Source organism: Siphateles boraxobius, unplaced genomic scaffold (genome assembly GCF_051911475.1).
Source record: "Siphateles boraxobius isolate OS27281-9 unplaced genomic scaffold, OSU_SipBor_1 11, whole genome shotgun sequence".
Lineage (NCBI taxonomy): Eukaryota > Metazoa > Chordata > Actinopteri > Cypriniformes > Leuciscidae > Siphateles > Siphateles boraxobius.
The window spans coordinates 9,801,617-9,818,017 of record NW_027508711.1 but is presented as its reverse complement, the minus strand read 5'-3'; the positions used below and the strand labels follow the sequence as shown (position 1 = coordinate 9,818,017).

Sequence of the window (16,401 nt, the reverse complement as noted above, 5' to 3'; positions counted from 1 at the left end):
TTATACCGACAAGCAAACGCTATGACGCAAATCAACGCAGGCACCCAGGCGACCAATCAAAGCGCGACGTTTTAAACCGCGACGCAACTGAAACGCTCCCAGTACACTGCAAGTGAACGCGAGTCACGCGACGCTCCGCACAGCTCTCACTGATAGCATTGAACAGTTGGCCGTGCTGTTTGCGTGTGCTGTAACTTTGTTTTCCTTCCTCCGTATATCCTGAACATTTAGCGTCAGGAAACTTGCGTTACCTTAATAGCGGAGTTTTTTCTGTACTATTCTCCACAGAAAAACTCCGGACAGAGGATTTTTTTATTTAGGTAAGTTAAACATCCAACCGCATTGACAAGTAGATGTTAACTGGTCTGGTGAAATGGAGCACCTGTCGTCGACCACCAACCGGTTCGTGAATGCGATGTACAGACAACGCGGTAAGGGCTTTTTAAAATAAAAACAATTTATTTTCTAAATTATGGATTTGCAAATGTAGGTCAGAAACGCATCTGACTGTTTTGAAACTTTAATATGGTCTCTTTCTTTCTGTTTACACACTTTCATTGGCTCCAGATCCTGAGGTATGTATACATAACTACTCATTTATGAATGAAATGTACCCTAGTTAAAAGAAAACAGTCAAACTGTGCCTGCAGCCACGACCCCCACTTCTCTAGCATCTTACTGGAGATCAGGGCATTAGTGTGAGGTATTAATGTGTCTGGAGTCTGGACTAATGAACAGTGACAGGCTGCTGGATGAATGCAGGTCACATTGTTTGCATTAAAGACTGAGCAGCTTCCTGTGTTGAAGCTTTGTTTATTTGTGACGTTCAAACTTTTTGAGTGTATCCAAAAATATTGTAATTTTAACTGTAAATGTACAGTAAAACTGGGTTCACAGTAAGTTCCCTTTCTACATAGGGGAATAACTGTAAAATATATCTAACCTTACATTTCATGTAATTTTACAGTAAAATTAAAATTGGAGCATGACAGCCCCAGTTCACATTCACTTAACCGTGTGAAATTAAGAAGCCGGTACAATATTTTTTTGTGTGTCATGAATAGGTTAGAACAACATGAGGACATGAAGGTGAGAGAACTGATGATAAAATAATGTTATGTATAATTAAATGCAACTAATGATTTTCTCTTATAATGCTTCCAATACACTTCAATATAATTAAAGTAAATGGGGACTGGATCTGTCAAGCTCTGAAATAAAAAAATAATGAAACAAAATAAATAATGACAAATAAGATTATCAGTATGTCTCTAACACAAATGCCTTTAATTGGATATAGATGGTTAATTAGATTGAAGAAAGAAAAGGACAATCACAATTTTATACAATTAAATACATGCCATGCTTTTACCTCGGAAGAGGGATGTTGCAGCTGGAATGACGTCACACCCGAGTTGACCACGTTCCAGTACACATGGTCAGAAATCTAACATGGATGCGTCCTGGCAAACCTTTGTTGTGCTTCTTTTTCGTAATACAAACTGTATTTTGAACAGCATGTTGAAGTATGTCTACAAATAGAGGGTGGGATAGTATGTGCACCACTGAGTTTAAGACACAGACAAACAGAAGTATATTACTATTCGACTGTGGATGATGCGCTGAGCATCCATATTGGATACTGAAGTCGGGCCTGATGCTCGTCCTACTGACTTTCCCAGTCGCAACACTGACTTAAGTGTGCATTCCAGTTAAAAGTTCCTACTGGGAAATAGGAATTTCCTACTTCCAAGGACTAATGAAATGCACCATTAGGTCCAAGCTGATTATTTAGAGTTGATCTAAACTGAAACTATAAAGTCATTTGTGTCCTACATCTGCAGTTGTCTAGTTTAGCCATAGGAGACTGTGAGGACGCTGAATTGGCCTATACCATGAGAGACCTGCCCCCTAGAGCCGGTCACACTTACCCTGGAAGTGAGATGCCCATTATGGACAGGCAGCCCGACGGCAGCACACAGCCTAACACCCCAGGGACGCCCACTTTCACACGACCACTGAGCAGAAGTCTTGAGCCGGAGTTAGTTCGCCGGGGCCCGCTCAGCTCCATGAGCTCTCTGGATTCTCCCATGAGCCCCTCTCGCCCGAAAAGTCCTTGGGGCAGATTTGACCCCTATGACTCTGCTGAGGTAATGTTGACTCAGGCTATTATATTGCTTGCTTCAAACTAGATTTTTTAAATCCATAATTACTAATTTTGAAATCACATCACTATCTGAGATTTTTCCCTTTTTATAGGATCAAGAATATGTTGGCTTTGCGACTCTGCCTAACCAAGTGCACAGGAAATCTGTGAAAAAGGGGTTCGTCTTTACTCTTATGGTGGCAGGTGAGGTCATCAGATGTCAAAGACAGATAGCCAAAGTAAAAGTTATATTTGATGTCCTTTTATTTTTATCCTTTTGATCCTTCCAGGGGAGTCAGGCTTAGGGAAATCTACACTAGTCAACAGCCTCTTCCTCACAGACCTTTACAAAGACAGGAAGATGCTCAATGCTGAAGGTAAGAGTCGGGGTTATCGTTAACTAAAGCTAAAACTAGAAAAACCTTTTCATTACTTGAAATAACAAAATGTTTATTTATTTAACTGAAATAAAACTGAAATAAAATAAAAGATAAACGCTTAAAGGCATAATTTCTCTTTTTTATTTAGTTTACATTGAAGTGCTAAAATAATAGTAAAAATAAACTAAAACTTAACACAAACTGTATAGATTTTTTTAGATGAAGGACAAAAACACAACAAAATGACAAACTTTACTTAAATTTAAAATGTAAACAGAAAATATAGAAATGTAATTCAAAATATTAACAAAAACTATAGTAGTATATCAATGATACTGAAATAAGACTGGTTAGTGCAATATTCTTCTGTAAAACAACATTTGTTGTTATATTTATAAGCATTATGTTATTTATTATCTTCACACACATGATCTCTTAACAGTAATTTCACCAGTAAATACTGTATGCGTGAAAAGGGCTTATGACTAGGCACGGTTAATTCGGGTTATAAAATGTCATGATATACCCACCAAAAATTGTAATAATGTTTGATTTCATTTACCTTAAAAAATATATTTCAAAAAGTTTTGAAAAAGATGTGTACACTCGCATGCATTCAAGGTGTAAGGGAAATGCATTATTATTTTTACTTTATGGTCGTTATCTAAAATTTTTCTTGAAAATAGTATACATTTTTTTTTAAACCATTTGAAACTACGGATTGTGCACACTGTGCGATTTTTGTCCTCGATTTGTCTGTCTGAGACAAATTTATTAAAATCCTAAAAGATTCCTCTGATCCTAGACTAAAATCTAAAGTATTTGATCGTTAGATTGACATTTTCACCGACAGCCGATTAATGACCTTTGCGATCAAGTTTTACCTCTGACGAAATTCTGGCAATGTCAGAAGATTTGAATTACAGTCCTGCAGTGTGGCTTCGACGACGACGACCATCAAATTGTCTTCGTTTTTCAAGAAAAGCATGACCAAAATTAAAGTTAGAGATTTCTTTGTAGCCACCATTTCAATCCCGCGTGTAATGCAGCTCACATCACCGAACGTGTCATTGATTGATGATGTAAAACTCTGGACAAGTTTTCTTGAGTGCGTCCTTTTGTTTAACGCGCCTTGACTGCCGTACAGTCTGACATTAATGACAACTGAGATGCCACAGTGTGACCTGGCTTACAGCGATGATCATGTTCGTACAGTCTGACAAGGAGCAATCGTAAAGGACTATAATAAATCGCACAGTGTGCATCCGGCTTAACATGAATACAAATATTACACGTCTAAGACCATGGCACGTATTTTAAACCAAATTTTTTCTTTTTTTCTTTTCTTTTTTCTTTTTGTCATTCAAAACCCGTAAGACTTTCGTTCATCTTCGGAACACAAATGAAGATCTTTTTTATGAAATTTGTGAGCTTTCTCTCCCTTTATTGATAGCTAGACAACTGACACTTTGACGCTTCAAAGATTTCATAAAGAGATCGTAAAACTAATCCATATGAATTGAGCGGTTTAGTCCAAATTTCCCCCAGTGACTCGATTGCTTTACATGATGAACAGATTTTATGTATGCTTTTATTCACATATAAACAATGATCAGCGAACCTACTTGACACGTGATAACAAACCTCATTGGTTCCTGCTGAAGCTCAAACGTGCTGCGTAACACGAGAATGAACCTCATTGGTTCTTGCGCGAACGTATTACAGGTTTGGAGCTACATGAGGGTGAGTAATTAATGACTATCGTTTTTAATATTTGTCATTGATCCATTTGCAGAGCGGATCTCGCAGACAGTGGAGATCACAAAACACACTGTGTCTATAGAGGAGAAAGGAGTCAAGCTGAGACTCACCATTGTGGATACGCCAGGATTCGGTGATGCTGTCAACAACACAGAGTGGTGGGACTGCATTGTTTTTAGTTAATGACACAGGAGTCATTTCTCTCAGAATTAATATTTACTGTGTCATATTGTCTCTCAGTTACTCATGATGAGATTAGTTTTTGACTTTGGTGATGAAAAGTAACTATATCAAATACATTTGCTCATTTTCAGCTTTTTAATCTCCATTTAATGTTCATTGTAATAGCTGGAGGGCTGTTGAGGACTACATTGACCAGCAGTTTGAGCAGTACTTTCGTGACGAAAGCGGCCTCAACCGTAAAAACATTCAGGACAACCGTGTGCACTGCTGCCTCTACTTCATCTCACCTTTTGGCCACGGGTAACACTCCCTGACAAAACAAGTGGAAGTGCTTGTTATTCACAAGTAGTGATCGATAGTTTGACCACAAGTGTGAAAGATGTGTTGGCCAAGAGAATAAAATTTTTTTAAAGAGTGTGCATGTGCAAGTGTGCTTCACACTAGCATAGTATACGTATATTCTCTTATTTCTTAGGAGCCGTTTACAAGGCACCGTTTTCAACAAAAAAAACAAAAACTTTTTATGCGTTTTGGCGTTTCATTTACACGACATTGGCGAATTGAGGGCTAAAAATGCAAACTTTTGAAAACAGAAGAGTGCAAGATTTTGAAAACGTTACCATTATCTTCTCCGAGTAAACTACAAAAAATTTCTGAAATTTTTGCGAATTTCTGAAAACCGTGACGTCACGCGCATGCGTATTAATTGTTCAGTCTATAGCAGGGGTCTCCAACCCTGCTCCTGGAGAGCTACTGTCCTGCAGAGCTACTGCAGCTACATTAATTAGGAGAGCTGCTGTCCTGCAGACTGCAGTAGCTCTCCAGGAGCAGAGTTGGAGACCCCTGGTCTATAGGTGCATAGTGCTTCTTTTCAAAGTGACATCGCCAACTACTGGCCAAACAGCAGAATACACCAATTTGAATAATTTTCACGGATCCTTGTAAACGGATTGTTTTGACAACGTTGTCATCTATACAGAAAATGCAAAGGAAAAACTTTTCAGTTTTTAGTACATCATTGTCGTGTAAACGTAGCCTTATTGATCTGCAATTCCTCTCCATAACAACTCCCTCTTATCGAGATATTTGTAGTCACTGTGGCGTTGTCTTAAAGTTCTTTGTGTTCAGACACCAAAGAAACCAGCATCTCCACATTCACCTTGCCTCGTTGCATCTTCTTCTTCGTCTACTTACTTCCTCTTTCTGTCTTCTTCTATCAATGTGTGCATGGCAAGACCGTTTTGTGCTCGAGCGCCACCAAGTACTGTAACTTCAGCAGCTCCAGGCACGTGAGCAAAAGCCCCAATCTCATTGGTCGGCCAGTTTTTAATGCGGTGCGTCAAACCAAAAAAAAGATTAAAAAAATAATAATAATTTATGCTTCTACGCCTGACGTTTTGCTGGTGTGCATAAACACATTGGTGCCCCTTGTTTAGTCACGAGGCGTTAAACGTCGGCGATAACCGCGCGCGATAATCGTCCCGGTATGCACAAGCCTTTATATCCTTCCTTGCTCTAGCTTGTACTATTCCGGACAATGTTTGAAACTTTGTATTGTTAGCACTTCTCATGCTATTGTATGGAAGCTTGTTTCTGCAACGGAATAAAAAGTAAAAAAGTAATTGTGACTCACAATTTAAACTTTTTTCTTGCAGTTGAAAGTTTATATCACTCAATTGTGTCTGTATTTTTCGCAAATCTGAATTCATATCTCACAAATCTGATAAAAAGATGCGATTACCTATTTTATCTTTATTTTATTGCCTCCCTAAGATGGATTGCTTTTTGTATTTATTTGCATCTGCTAAAAAAATAATTTAGTACCTCGTGTGACGTAAGAGGGAAGCTGCGATTGAAGCAAACAACTGTAAATGGAGAAAAAATAGCAAAGTAGTCTTTAGATGCCATGTTTGTCATTTACAGCAAAAATCTGACAGTAATTTAATCTCAAACGGATTAATTAGCAGAAGTTATTACTCCACCACCTGCCAAATAACAATAGCAACAGTTCTATACTGTTGAACCAAAGTAGTTCAAACGATTGGTGTGCGATTAAAGTTACAAAACTTTCAGGAAACAGTTGTGACTAGCTAGTTTTTTCAACGATGCATCATACTACGGTAACTAAGCAGCGAATCGCATCATTGATGGGAAATGAACCCAGGGGTGATTAAATGGCCAGCATTTAGTATTGGTGATTATCTGAGAAATAAATGTCATTTTGTATTTTTTGGTGAATTTCATTGCTGTTCTCCAAATAACAGCATCACATGTTGTAGAAACTTTAATGATCCACCACTATTCACAATATAAATATAAATCTGGTGTTTTAACTTAACTTAATAACAGTGGCATTTTGTACTGGAAATGTACCTCAGGAATCATGGGAGTGACTGTTTTTTTTCCTTCTTGTCACAGTCTCAGACCGATGGATGTGGAGTTTATGAAGACGCTACATGAGAAAGTCAACATAGTGCCTGTGCTAGCCAAAGCAGACAGTCTCACTCCAGAAGAAGTCAGAAAAATGAAAATGAAGGTAAGCACAATGTATAAAAATACTGGCTAGTGCATATTGTTAGGTGAGGCCACATATTGAACTGGAAAAGACATCCAAAGATCGTTTGTACACTTTTATTTACAGGGCCAAAAGTGAAAGCACAACTTTAGGGGGGAGCAAAGGCCAAAACAACAAACAAACTCCTAACAGGAACAACTGAATTCCCTACCAAAAGAATAAAATAAAAATAAAATTTTGCTACCCTACCTCCCTAACAAAAAACAAGAGTAAACCATATTTACAAAAGAAATGGCACCCACCCCACACAGTAATATCTACAGTAAAGTCAACAGTCAAGCCAGCATGTAATTCAACATGAAACTAGTGATGGGTGATTTCCAAACAGTTTTCATGAATCTTCGAAACCTTTATAAATCTTTTGTTTCAAGTCAGTGGTTTGGAGCGTGTATCAAACCGCCAAAGTCACGTGATTTCAGTAAACGACTACTTTGTGACATAATCGTTTTGAAACATTTCGGAATTTCATTAGTATAATTAGAATGAATAATACTATTTAATAGTCTCTTGTTGGCCTGTTTAGCTGTGCAATCCATGGAACAAACAAAACAAGCCCTGAAAATTGATAAATGAACACATTACAGACACTTGATACTTAATCTTGATACGGTAGATGATTAGTGAAATGCATTTGATAGATTTTACTTTCAATAAAACATTTGCAATAGGTTTGTAAAATGGGTTTTTAAAAGGTCATTCGGCAACTATTTCAACTTAATAAAACAGTTTAGAAATCATTTGGATGGTTTAATAAACTGTTCTGGGAGAATGGTGACTTTCCCCGCTCCCCCCAACGTTCCTAGGCGGAAAACTAACCTTTCAACATGAGGATAAACGTCCCGGTAAGTTGGAAATAGGAAGTCTCGTGAGAAGCGAGAACGAGCGAGAAACACAAACTGCTTTACGGCAATTGGACATAAACACACACGCCGCCCTCAATGTGTATGATGTATTACCCACCTCGGTAGAAACAGCTCCGCACAATAAAGTTGGCCGGCTCCGATAGTAACAAATGCACATGAGGAGCGGTAGAAAGCGGGAGTTTTCTTACGATATTGTTGTGAAATATACACCTCACAGCTGTAGGGGGAGCTCGTTGACAAAACATGCGACAACAAAAGTGAAAATCAGCGAAGAAATAGCTAGAGTTGCCGAATGCCCCTTTAATGCATGTTTGGCCTGAGTTTTTGTTGCATTTCCATTGTTATGACCAGCAGGGGCCATCAGTATGTGGCATTTTGAACGCTGTGTGAACGCACAGTAAATCATTTTGTGAAGCAATTGATGCGAAGCTTTGAAAAGCTTTGTTTCGCCCATCACTACAGGAAAGCCAGCAGTGTAACACACAGGAGCAAACACTAGCAAAAACACAACAGCAAATGACCAACAGGATATCACAGGTTGACATCCTTTTCAGGCACTGCAGATCCTTTAATTGCTCCTAGAGAGAGAGATTTGAGATTTCAAAACCTCTTTATTTTTCAAAACCGAGTTCTCTTCAACACAAAAAACTCTGTTTTCGAAACACACAGAAAAAAAACTCAATAAATGAGCATGATTTAACTCAAAAAAGTCTCAAAACACAGAAAATTCTCCACAACAGAACATAAAACATTTTTAAAACACTACATCTTTATGAACTCCTCTACAATATAAGTAGTACTGTAAAAATCAGTGTTTATATCGAAATCTAAGGACTCTTTGAACTTTTCCTTCTGCTGAGGTAGATTGCCATTTTTGCTTGACCAAATACAGAATTAAACACTTAACATTTCACTCTCCATTTCTGACTGTAGCTAAAACCAAGAATAAATAAATGCTTAGAAAAATTCTCTCCAGCATCATGAACATTTGTTTTAACAACTGAAAAAATTAGCACAGTCTGCTACAATCCAAAAAGCAGTGATAGACTGTTTCCCTCTGCAAACAAAAAGGGCAATCTTCACTTAAATTAGGATTAATAACAGAAATAAAAGCATTGACAACCACAATACCGTGTTAGATTCTCCACTGTAGGTCCCCTACCCTTTTGGTCAACGGTGGTTTGTAAATCGCTCTCCAGACCGGTCTGACTTTATTGTCAAGCCCTAGGTGGAGCAAGCTCTCAAAGGAGTGACAGCCCGACCACTTAGTTTGCCTTTTTTTTTACAAATTTTACTAACATTTTATACAGTACATAGTTTTTCCTCCCATGTCATCAAACTCATTTGTGAGAGTCTCTCTGGACCAGTACAGTCTTTTACAATCTATTAAAATCATATTTAAAGCAATTCATAAACATCATGGTGAACAGTGTGCATCTGAAGTCTCTCAGCTGAAGGAAATAATCCATTATTTATCGGCTTTAATATTATCAGACAAATGTTCTTATCGGGCCATTAACGATAACATTGAAAATTATCATATATCAGTCGATACCGATATGGTGAATATATGGTATGGACACTATATATATATATATATATATATATATAAAATCACAGTCACTGTGTGTTTGTTTTCTCTCTAGATTTGTGAGGAGATCGAGAGACTCGACATCAACATCTACCAGTTCCCTGAGTGCGATTCCGACGAGGATGAGGAGGTCAAACATCAGCACCAGGAACTGAAGGTGACCCGACCCAGCTCCATATGTACATCATATTCTCCGTGACACTGACTTAATTGAAATGTGGCTTTCCTTCTTTGTTACAGGACAGCATTCCTTTTGCTGTAATTGGCAGTAACGTCCAAGTTGAAAGCCAAGGCAAGCGTTTCAGGGGCCGTCAGTACCCCTGGGGTGTGGTGGAAGGTACTCGGACTCATAATACATAATATTTTATTCATATACATTCAAACAATTAAGTGTCCCTGCAATTAATTCATGCAGAGGTAATCTTTACTAAATGCTCTTACCCGGATAAAAACAGTACACTCATGTACAGCAGAATGTAATATATAGAAAATCTTGATTCTTAAAATCTTAACTGCTTGATTGTTATAAAAAATTAATTGGCGATATATTAAAATTTGGAGCCTGGTTTACCTGCATACATACAGTATACTCACGTAAAGCAATCAGGTTTAAGCATCAGGTTTATTGGCAAAATGTACAGACTTTCAGTTGTCTGCAATGAACAAATCAAACAAAAGTAATTGAAATACACAACAAATGATTCAAGTGATTTCCCCAAATTCAACTGAAAAGGCAACTTTTTAATGACAGCAGCTTCTGGCAGCGTTTCTGAGGAATCTTAGCCCATTCCTAATAAGCAATGGCCTCCAGTTCAGTAATATCCTTCAAATCCCTCTAGAGATTTTCTATGGGGTTCAAGTCCGGCAACTGTAATGGCCACTGTAGATTTTTTCAGGACTTCTTCTGCAACCAAGCCTTGGTGGAATTTGAGGTATGCTTGGGATCATTGTCCTGTTGGAAGGTCCAATGACTCCCAAGCTTCAGCTTTCTCACTGACAGCATGATGTTTTCTCCTAGGATTTCCTGATACTTCAATGAATCCATCTTGCCTTCCACACGCTGCAGGTTTCCAGTGCCAGAGGATGCAAAGCAGCCGCAGAGCATCACCGAGCCCCACCATGCTTAACTGTAGACAATGTTCTTTTCAGCATATGCTTCATTCTTCTTCCTCCAGATCCACTGATCCATAGGGCCAAAAACCAGAATCCCAAAACTTCTGTGGTTTATTTATGATTTTGAGCACTTTTCTTGTGCTTTTGGGTCTAAAGTGGTGTATGCCTAGGAGTTCTGGCATGCGTTTAGTACGCACCATACTGTGCAAGCTGAAACCGCAATGCCTATTGCCACCAAGTCTTGCTGCAGGTCTTTTGCAGTCACTCGAGGGTTTTTCTGAACCTGCCTTCTCAGAAATCTGGTTGCAGCCGTTAATAGCTTCCTTTTTCTGCCCCAACCAGGAAGTGTTACCATGTAGCGAACTATACTTCCAACGGTGTCTCTAGGAACATTTAGTGCCTTCACTATCTTTTTGTATCCTGTTCCTTTTTTGTGAAGGGCGATGATATCATCTTTTCACTTTTTGGACCATTCTGTTGACTTAGCCATATTTCTAACTTGCAGTAAAATATGACACTCAACAAACCTAGCCAGTTCAGATATTTCATGTGTTCTAGCTCTCAAGCACACCTGGGCTGAATCGCCCCCTAATCCCTCATTCACTATTCCCTACATTAGTCCACTAATACTGTTCACTTGAAGGAGTGGATGAAAATGAGTGAATTCGGACAGCCGTTGAGCGTACATCGGTCCCACACTCGTTATTGCAGTGCAATGTGGGATTGAATAAGTGCACTCAATAACGTCCACTATGGTTTCGGACACCACTACAAATAGCTGTCCCCTCAAATAGCGCCCTGTTTGAGGGTATAGGGGGCGATTTCAGATTCAGCCCTGGTGAACTAATGAAACCCTTGATGAGTTGCATGAGGTGTGCTTGAGGCAACACCTGTTCTGCAGCTTTGTGCAGTTGTGAGGGATTCTATTCAGGGGGTTGAATAACTTTGAGACTGCAGAAGTCATTAAAAGTTGCATTTTCAGTTGAATTTGGGGAAGCTCAACACAAAAAATGTTTCAAATGGTTATTTCAATGACTTTTGTTTGATTTTGATCATTGCAAACAGCTGAAAGTTTTGCCAATAAACCTGATTTGCAATGTGGGTTGAATAATTTCGATATACAGATATATAACAAAATATCTGTATATAAAGTTGGATTATATATTCTCGCAACCCCCTGTCACCTCATGTACCCCAGTTTGGGATCACTGCTATAAGGCATAAAGAGAATAAGATATTATAACCGTTAACGTCGTCAATTTCTATAAAGCAAGCAAACAATGTGTTTGTGAAAGGCGCTCTACAAATTTGGATTTGACTTGACTCTTGCAGTGGAAAACCCAGAGCACTCCGACTTTCTGAAGCTGAGGAACATGTTGGTGCGCACACACATGCAAGACCTGAAGGATGTGACGCGGGAAACCCATTACGAGAATTATCGTGCTCAGTGCATCCAGAATATGACCCACATGGTGGTCAGGGAGAGGAAACGCAGGTCAGAGGATAAACTGACATCAGTCATCACAGTGCTTCCTTGTGTGCTTTATCTTACTGTGTTTCATTGGTTGTGTTCATCCAGTCTGTGTAGCCGGGTGAGGGACAGCGCCTCAGACCTTCCTGTGCCTTTGGTGCCTGTGGACAGCAACACGGAGCGCCTTATTTGGGAGAAAGATGAGGAGGTAATGCTGTTCTTCTCTTTGTTGTTTTTTAACTAGAACATGCAGTGTCTTCATTCTCTTTGGAATGGATTCACTGGATGGATCTACTATTTTTGAAAAATTAGGAATTATGTATTGATAATTATGTGGGATTTTTGTACTTGAAATGAGTGTCAAATGACCTGGGCTTTAGAATAGCATATTAGCATACTACTTCGTATTGCTCTATATAAAATATGGCAGATATAGAAAGGGTGTACAGAAACACGTCCCAATTATGGTCTCTGAAATAAAAATGGTTTTCAATTTGAGTTTTGTTTAATAATGTGTTTTGACAGTCTGATTTGCACACTGTGTGCATACTATATTCTGCAACAATAGAAGGTATGTTTATTTAAGTACAGCCAATGTTAAAAGTATTTCCTTCTGTTTAAACTTCCCTGATAATTGTTGGCAATTTTCCTCAGATTTTTTCCCCCTTTTTCTTCTGCAGTTGCGGCGAATGCAGGAAGTTCTGGAAAGGATTCAGGAACAGATGCGTCATGGACATTAGGACAGACTTATCCATTCATTTATATGTTTATGATTGAAATACAGTTAGAGATGTCAGAGGTTTTATAGTGAATAATATATTAACTGTAAAATGTATGTTCTGTAAATGTAGGTGCTTGACGGAGTATGTCCTAAATTAGCCTTCAGAATCATCAGAGGTATGGGATGCATTTAAATAACTCAACTCAAATGTAAATATGAACAACTATTGTGGTACACAAGAAATAAGACCAGTACAACTTGACTTGTAAATGCCATATGATTTATTATGAATCGTCATTATTTTTTTGTAGTAATCTAGCATATTTTTAATAAGTTTTATTACTATTTCAGTTAAACACGGTGGACAATTCGATCATAATGCAGCCCAAAATGTACAGGCGATATATAACTTAAACTTTCTCCATAGGGAAAAATGCACAGTTTTCATATATTTATATATAATATCAATGTAGAATGAGGTCTAACGGTCCCGTCCACATCATACAGTATGAAACATGGTCCCAATTATGAAATAAGGGGAGGGATTAACATTTTAACAAACAAACAAACAGAAACTGCAATCTACATGCAAAACCAGGCATCAGTATAATCCTAAAATACATACACATATATGTGAATGCGTGCATATACCTCACATACATACATCCATACACATATATTTAAAAAAAATGAAAAACGAAAAACTAATAAATTTCACAAAGGTTACGGTATTTTTTTTGTTTGTTTGTTTTTAACTGAGTGTGAAGGACAGACTGTATCATTTCATCTTCACATCCCCCCAAAAGAAAAAGGAACAGAAGATCCAAAGCTTGGATTTGGGGCGTTTGCAGCAGGAAGAAGATGTTAAGAGAAGGAATCACAGTGTTCCGTTTGAAAGTGACAGTATAAAGCAACAAAGTGGTGTAACTAACCATCGAGTTTACATTGGGAAATTGTATGATGGCTACTTTGTGCTGGTTAAACCAAGCGAGTGCACTGAGAATGACAGGTCGACTTTAAGAAGAGCACTGCTATTGGTAAAGGGGCTTTTTGTCATTGTTGAAACAGAAAACAGGATGTTTTAATCTCCTAAAATGCTTGCAAACAAGCGCCTACTTAACGACAATCTATACAATCACGCATAAAAATCGCGGTGCATCGATGAGCGAAGAATGGGACACACAACGGCACCGATCCACACTGGACACTTGCGCGCATATTACAAGCAATCTACGAACGTGCGCGCGCGGTGACGAAAAATGTATTTACGTGCGTATTCTAAAGGTGATGATACACAGGGCAACTTTTTGAGCAATCTTTCCGAGCGATTGTTGCTTGTGCACTTTCCCATTGAAAATGGGCAATACATTCCTCTGTATAATTTAGATCGGTCGTGGTGTGTCATCTGGTTGCCCGTTGACGGCAACATTGCTGAAACAGTTGCCCTGTGCATCATCACCTTAAGACTTTGTTTGACGTTTTTCAACGTGTTGCTACAAGCACGAGGACATTGGTAATGCAGCTGATTTAAAGAGACGCCCGACATCTCGACGCGCGGTCACATTTTTAATAGTTTAAAACGTTAATCAAGTATTACTCGTTATTATGTTACATATCTGAGCACTTGCTGGGAATTATAAATGCTTGAATGTACTTTCAAATACATGTCGGAATGCAGGTCTTTCTCAGGTGTTGAATTGTATATTAGTTACGTTTCCATATAAACCATTCGCTTCGACACTTTTAAAGGGATAGTTCACCCAAAAATGAAAATGTTGTCATTTACTCACCCTCAAGTTGTTCCAAACCTGCATGAGTTTCTCTCTTCTGCTGAACACAAAAGAAGATATTTTAAAGAATGATGGTAACCAGACAGTTGACGGGTAAAGAAAGCAGAGGAAAGAAACTCATACAGGTTTGGAACAACTTGAGGGTGAGTAAATGATGACACAATTAAAACAATTTGGGTAAACTATCCCTTTAAGACTGTGTTTTGCGAGCGCCAACAGATAACTGTAGGTCAGGTCATGGCAGTCTTGTGCGCGTGCGCTTCATATTCAGCAGTGTTGTTGCATTGCGTAGGCAGCAGGTGGCGCCAATGGGCTTGACTTGGGGCTTAGGCACTTACATTTGCTCGCAAGTCAAAGACACTTCTAGGACTCCCATTTTTCAGAAGTCTGAATGTACCTGTTTTTTTATTCAAAAGCCCCGTTTGAAGAGTTTTTAAAGCCCCTAAAAATATGGTTACACAGTAAACATTTGTTTTTTTCTCCTCGTGCTTCCAGTATTGACCTTTAAGCACTCGTCTGCGGAATATTTTGGGTGAATGAATGTAAAGCGTGGGAATTTGCATACAGAAAAAAAGATAGGAGGAAAAGAGATGAAAAAATTGATTTGTTTTAGCACTCCACTCTCACATTACTAAAGACTGATACCCAATGTCTTCGAATTTAGCTAAGCAAGTGCATTACATGTATTTCATTCCAACGCTGCATGGCAAAAGACACGCAAGCCCCTTCTACACGTGAAAGAGGACACGCTCCGATCCTGAAAAGGTCCCGGCGTGTTTGAGCAACAGTAGTGAATTTCTGACTGGGATCTAGTCGTCGACTAGATCGCCGTCCATCTTGCTCTCGCTTTGTGAGACCCCCTTTCATTGAAGTCTTTCTGCGCACCCTCTCTTTTCTCTCAGGCCAGCTTTAGCGTGCTGACTGGAAAAGGAGGAACAGTCACCATAGTCACTGGATTGAGCACTGTCTGGCCCACCAGCCCAGTGTGATGGTGAGCGACCACAGCCGTGGGTTTCCCCACCATTGTGGCCTGCTGGCCCGTGACCGGTGTGCCGTTAACTTGGGCGTGAGTGTGCGGGTGGTGCGCCAACGTGTGCGTGATGTGTCCCACCATCGCCGGTTGTGAGACGGCCACCGACTGCGGGTAAATGGTTGCGGGGAGGTGGGCCACGGGATGCACGGTGATGTGTCCGATTGGCTGGCCGGCACTAGAGGGCGCAATATGCGCCAGATGTTTGGGCCCAGCTGGGATGACGTGATTGACGGCCTGGATTACGGACGCATGGGAGACGGAGGCGTGGGTGATGACTGTTTGCTGAGGAGGGGAGATGATGTGGGAAGGAGGCGCAGGAGCGATGGCTTGAGGGGTGATCACCGCTGTCTGGGGATGGCTGGGTGGGGTGGTGGGTTTGTGTTGTATGGAGATGTGCGTAGGGAGGATGGAGGGTGGAGGCATGGCAGGACGGGGCTCCGACGGCGCAGGCAGTTTAGGTGCAGAAGACAAGGGTGGAGAGGAGAGCATGTCGTCCTCCACGTCTTGGTCGAAGTTGTCTTCACCCTCTGGAAAAAGAGGAAAGTGATTCATGGTAATTAGATTTTACATTGTTTTACATTACTTACCCCTCAGACACATTAAGCTGAATCATATCAGGAAATGATATTTGATATATATATGAGCATGAAATCATACTTTCACTTTCAAAAGAACAAATGTCCCGATTAATTGTACACATTATGAAAAACTAAGAGAAACTGTTTCTGCTGAAAGAAAACTCATCATAGGGGGACATAAAAGGAAAGAGTAAAT

General features: G+C 39.5%; 2 protein-coding genes across 3 annotated transcripts in view; one reads left to right on the top strand and one right to left on the bottom strand.

Annotated features, from left to right (window-relative positions):
• Positions 1 to 256: 256 nt before the first annotated feature.
• septin4a (septin 4a) lies at positions 257 to 13,535 on the top strand. The gene is made up of 12 exons (XM_077195700.1): positions 257 to 431; positions 1,845 to 2,150; positions 2,260 to 2,350; positions 2,437 to 2,523; positions 4,322 to 4,445; positions 4,636 to 4,770; positions 6,889 to 7,006; positions 9,555 to 9,656; positions 9,740 to 9,836; positions 11,945 to 12,107; positions 12,192 to 12,291; positions 12,764 to 13,535. Exons 1-12 carry the CDS (start codon positions 411 to 413, stop codon positions 12,821 to 12,823), a joined length of 1,404 nt encoding a protein of 467 aa, XP_077051815.1. The 5' UTR covers positions 257 to 410; the 3' UTR covers positions 12,824 to 13,535.
• The window catches only part of mntb (MAX network transcriptional repressor b), a 23,198-nt gene continuing 19,864 nt past the window's right edge, over positions 13,068 to 16,401 (bottom strand). For both annotated transcript variants that reach the window (XM_077195699.1, XM_077195698.1), the window contains one exon: positions 13,068 to 16,154. In XM_077195699.1, the coding sequence (XP_077051814.1) occupies positions 15,493 to 16,154 (662 nt within the window). In that variant the 3' untranslated portion in view covers positions 13,068 to 15,492. The remainder of the gene's footprint in view (positions 16,155 to 16,401) is intronic.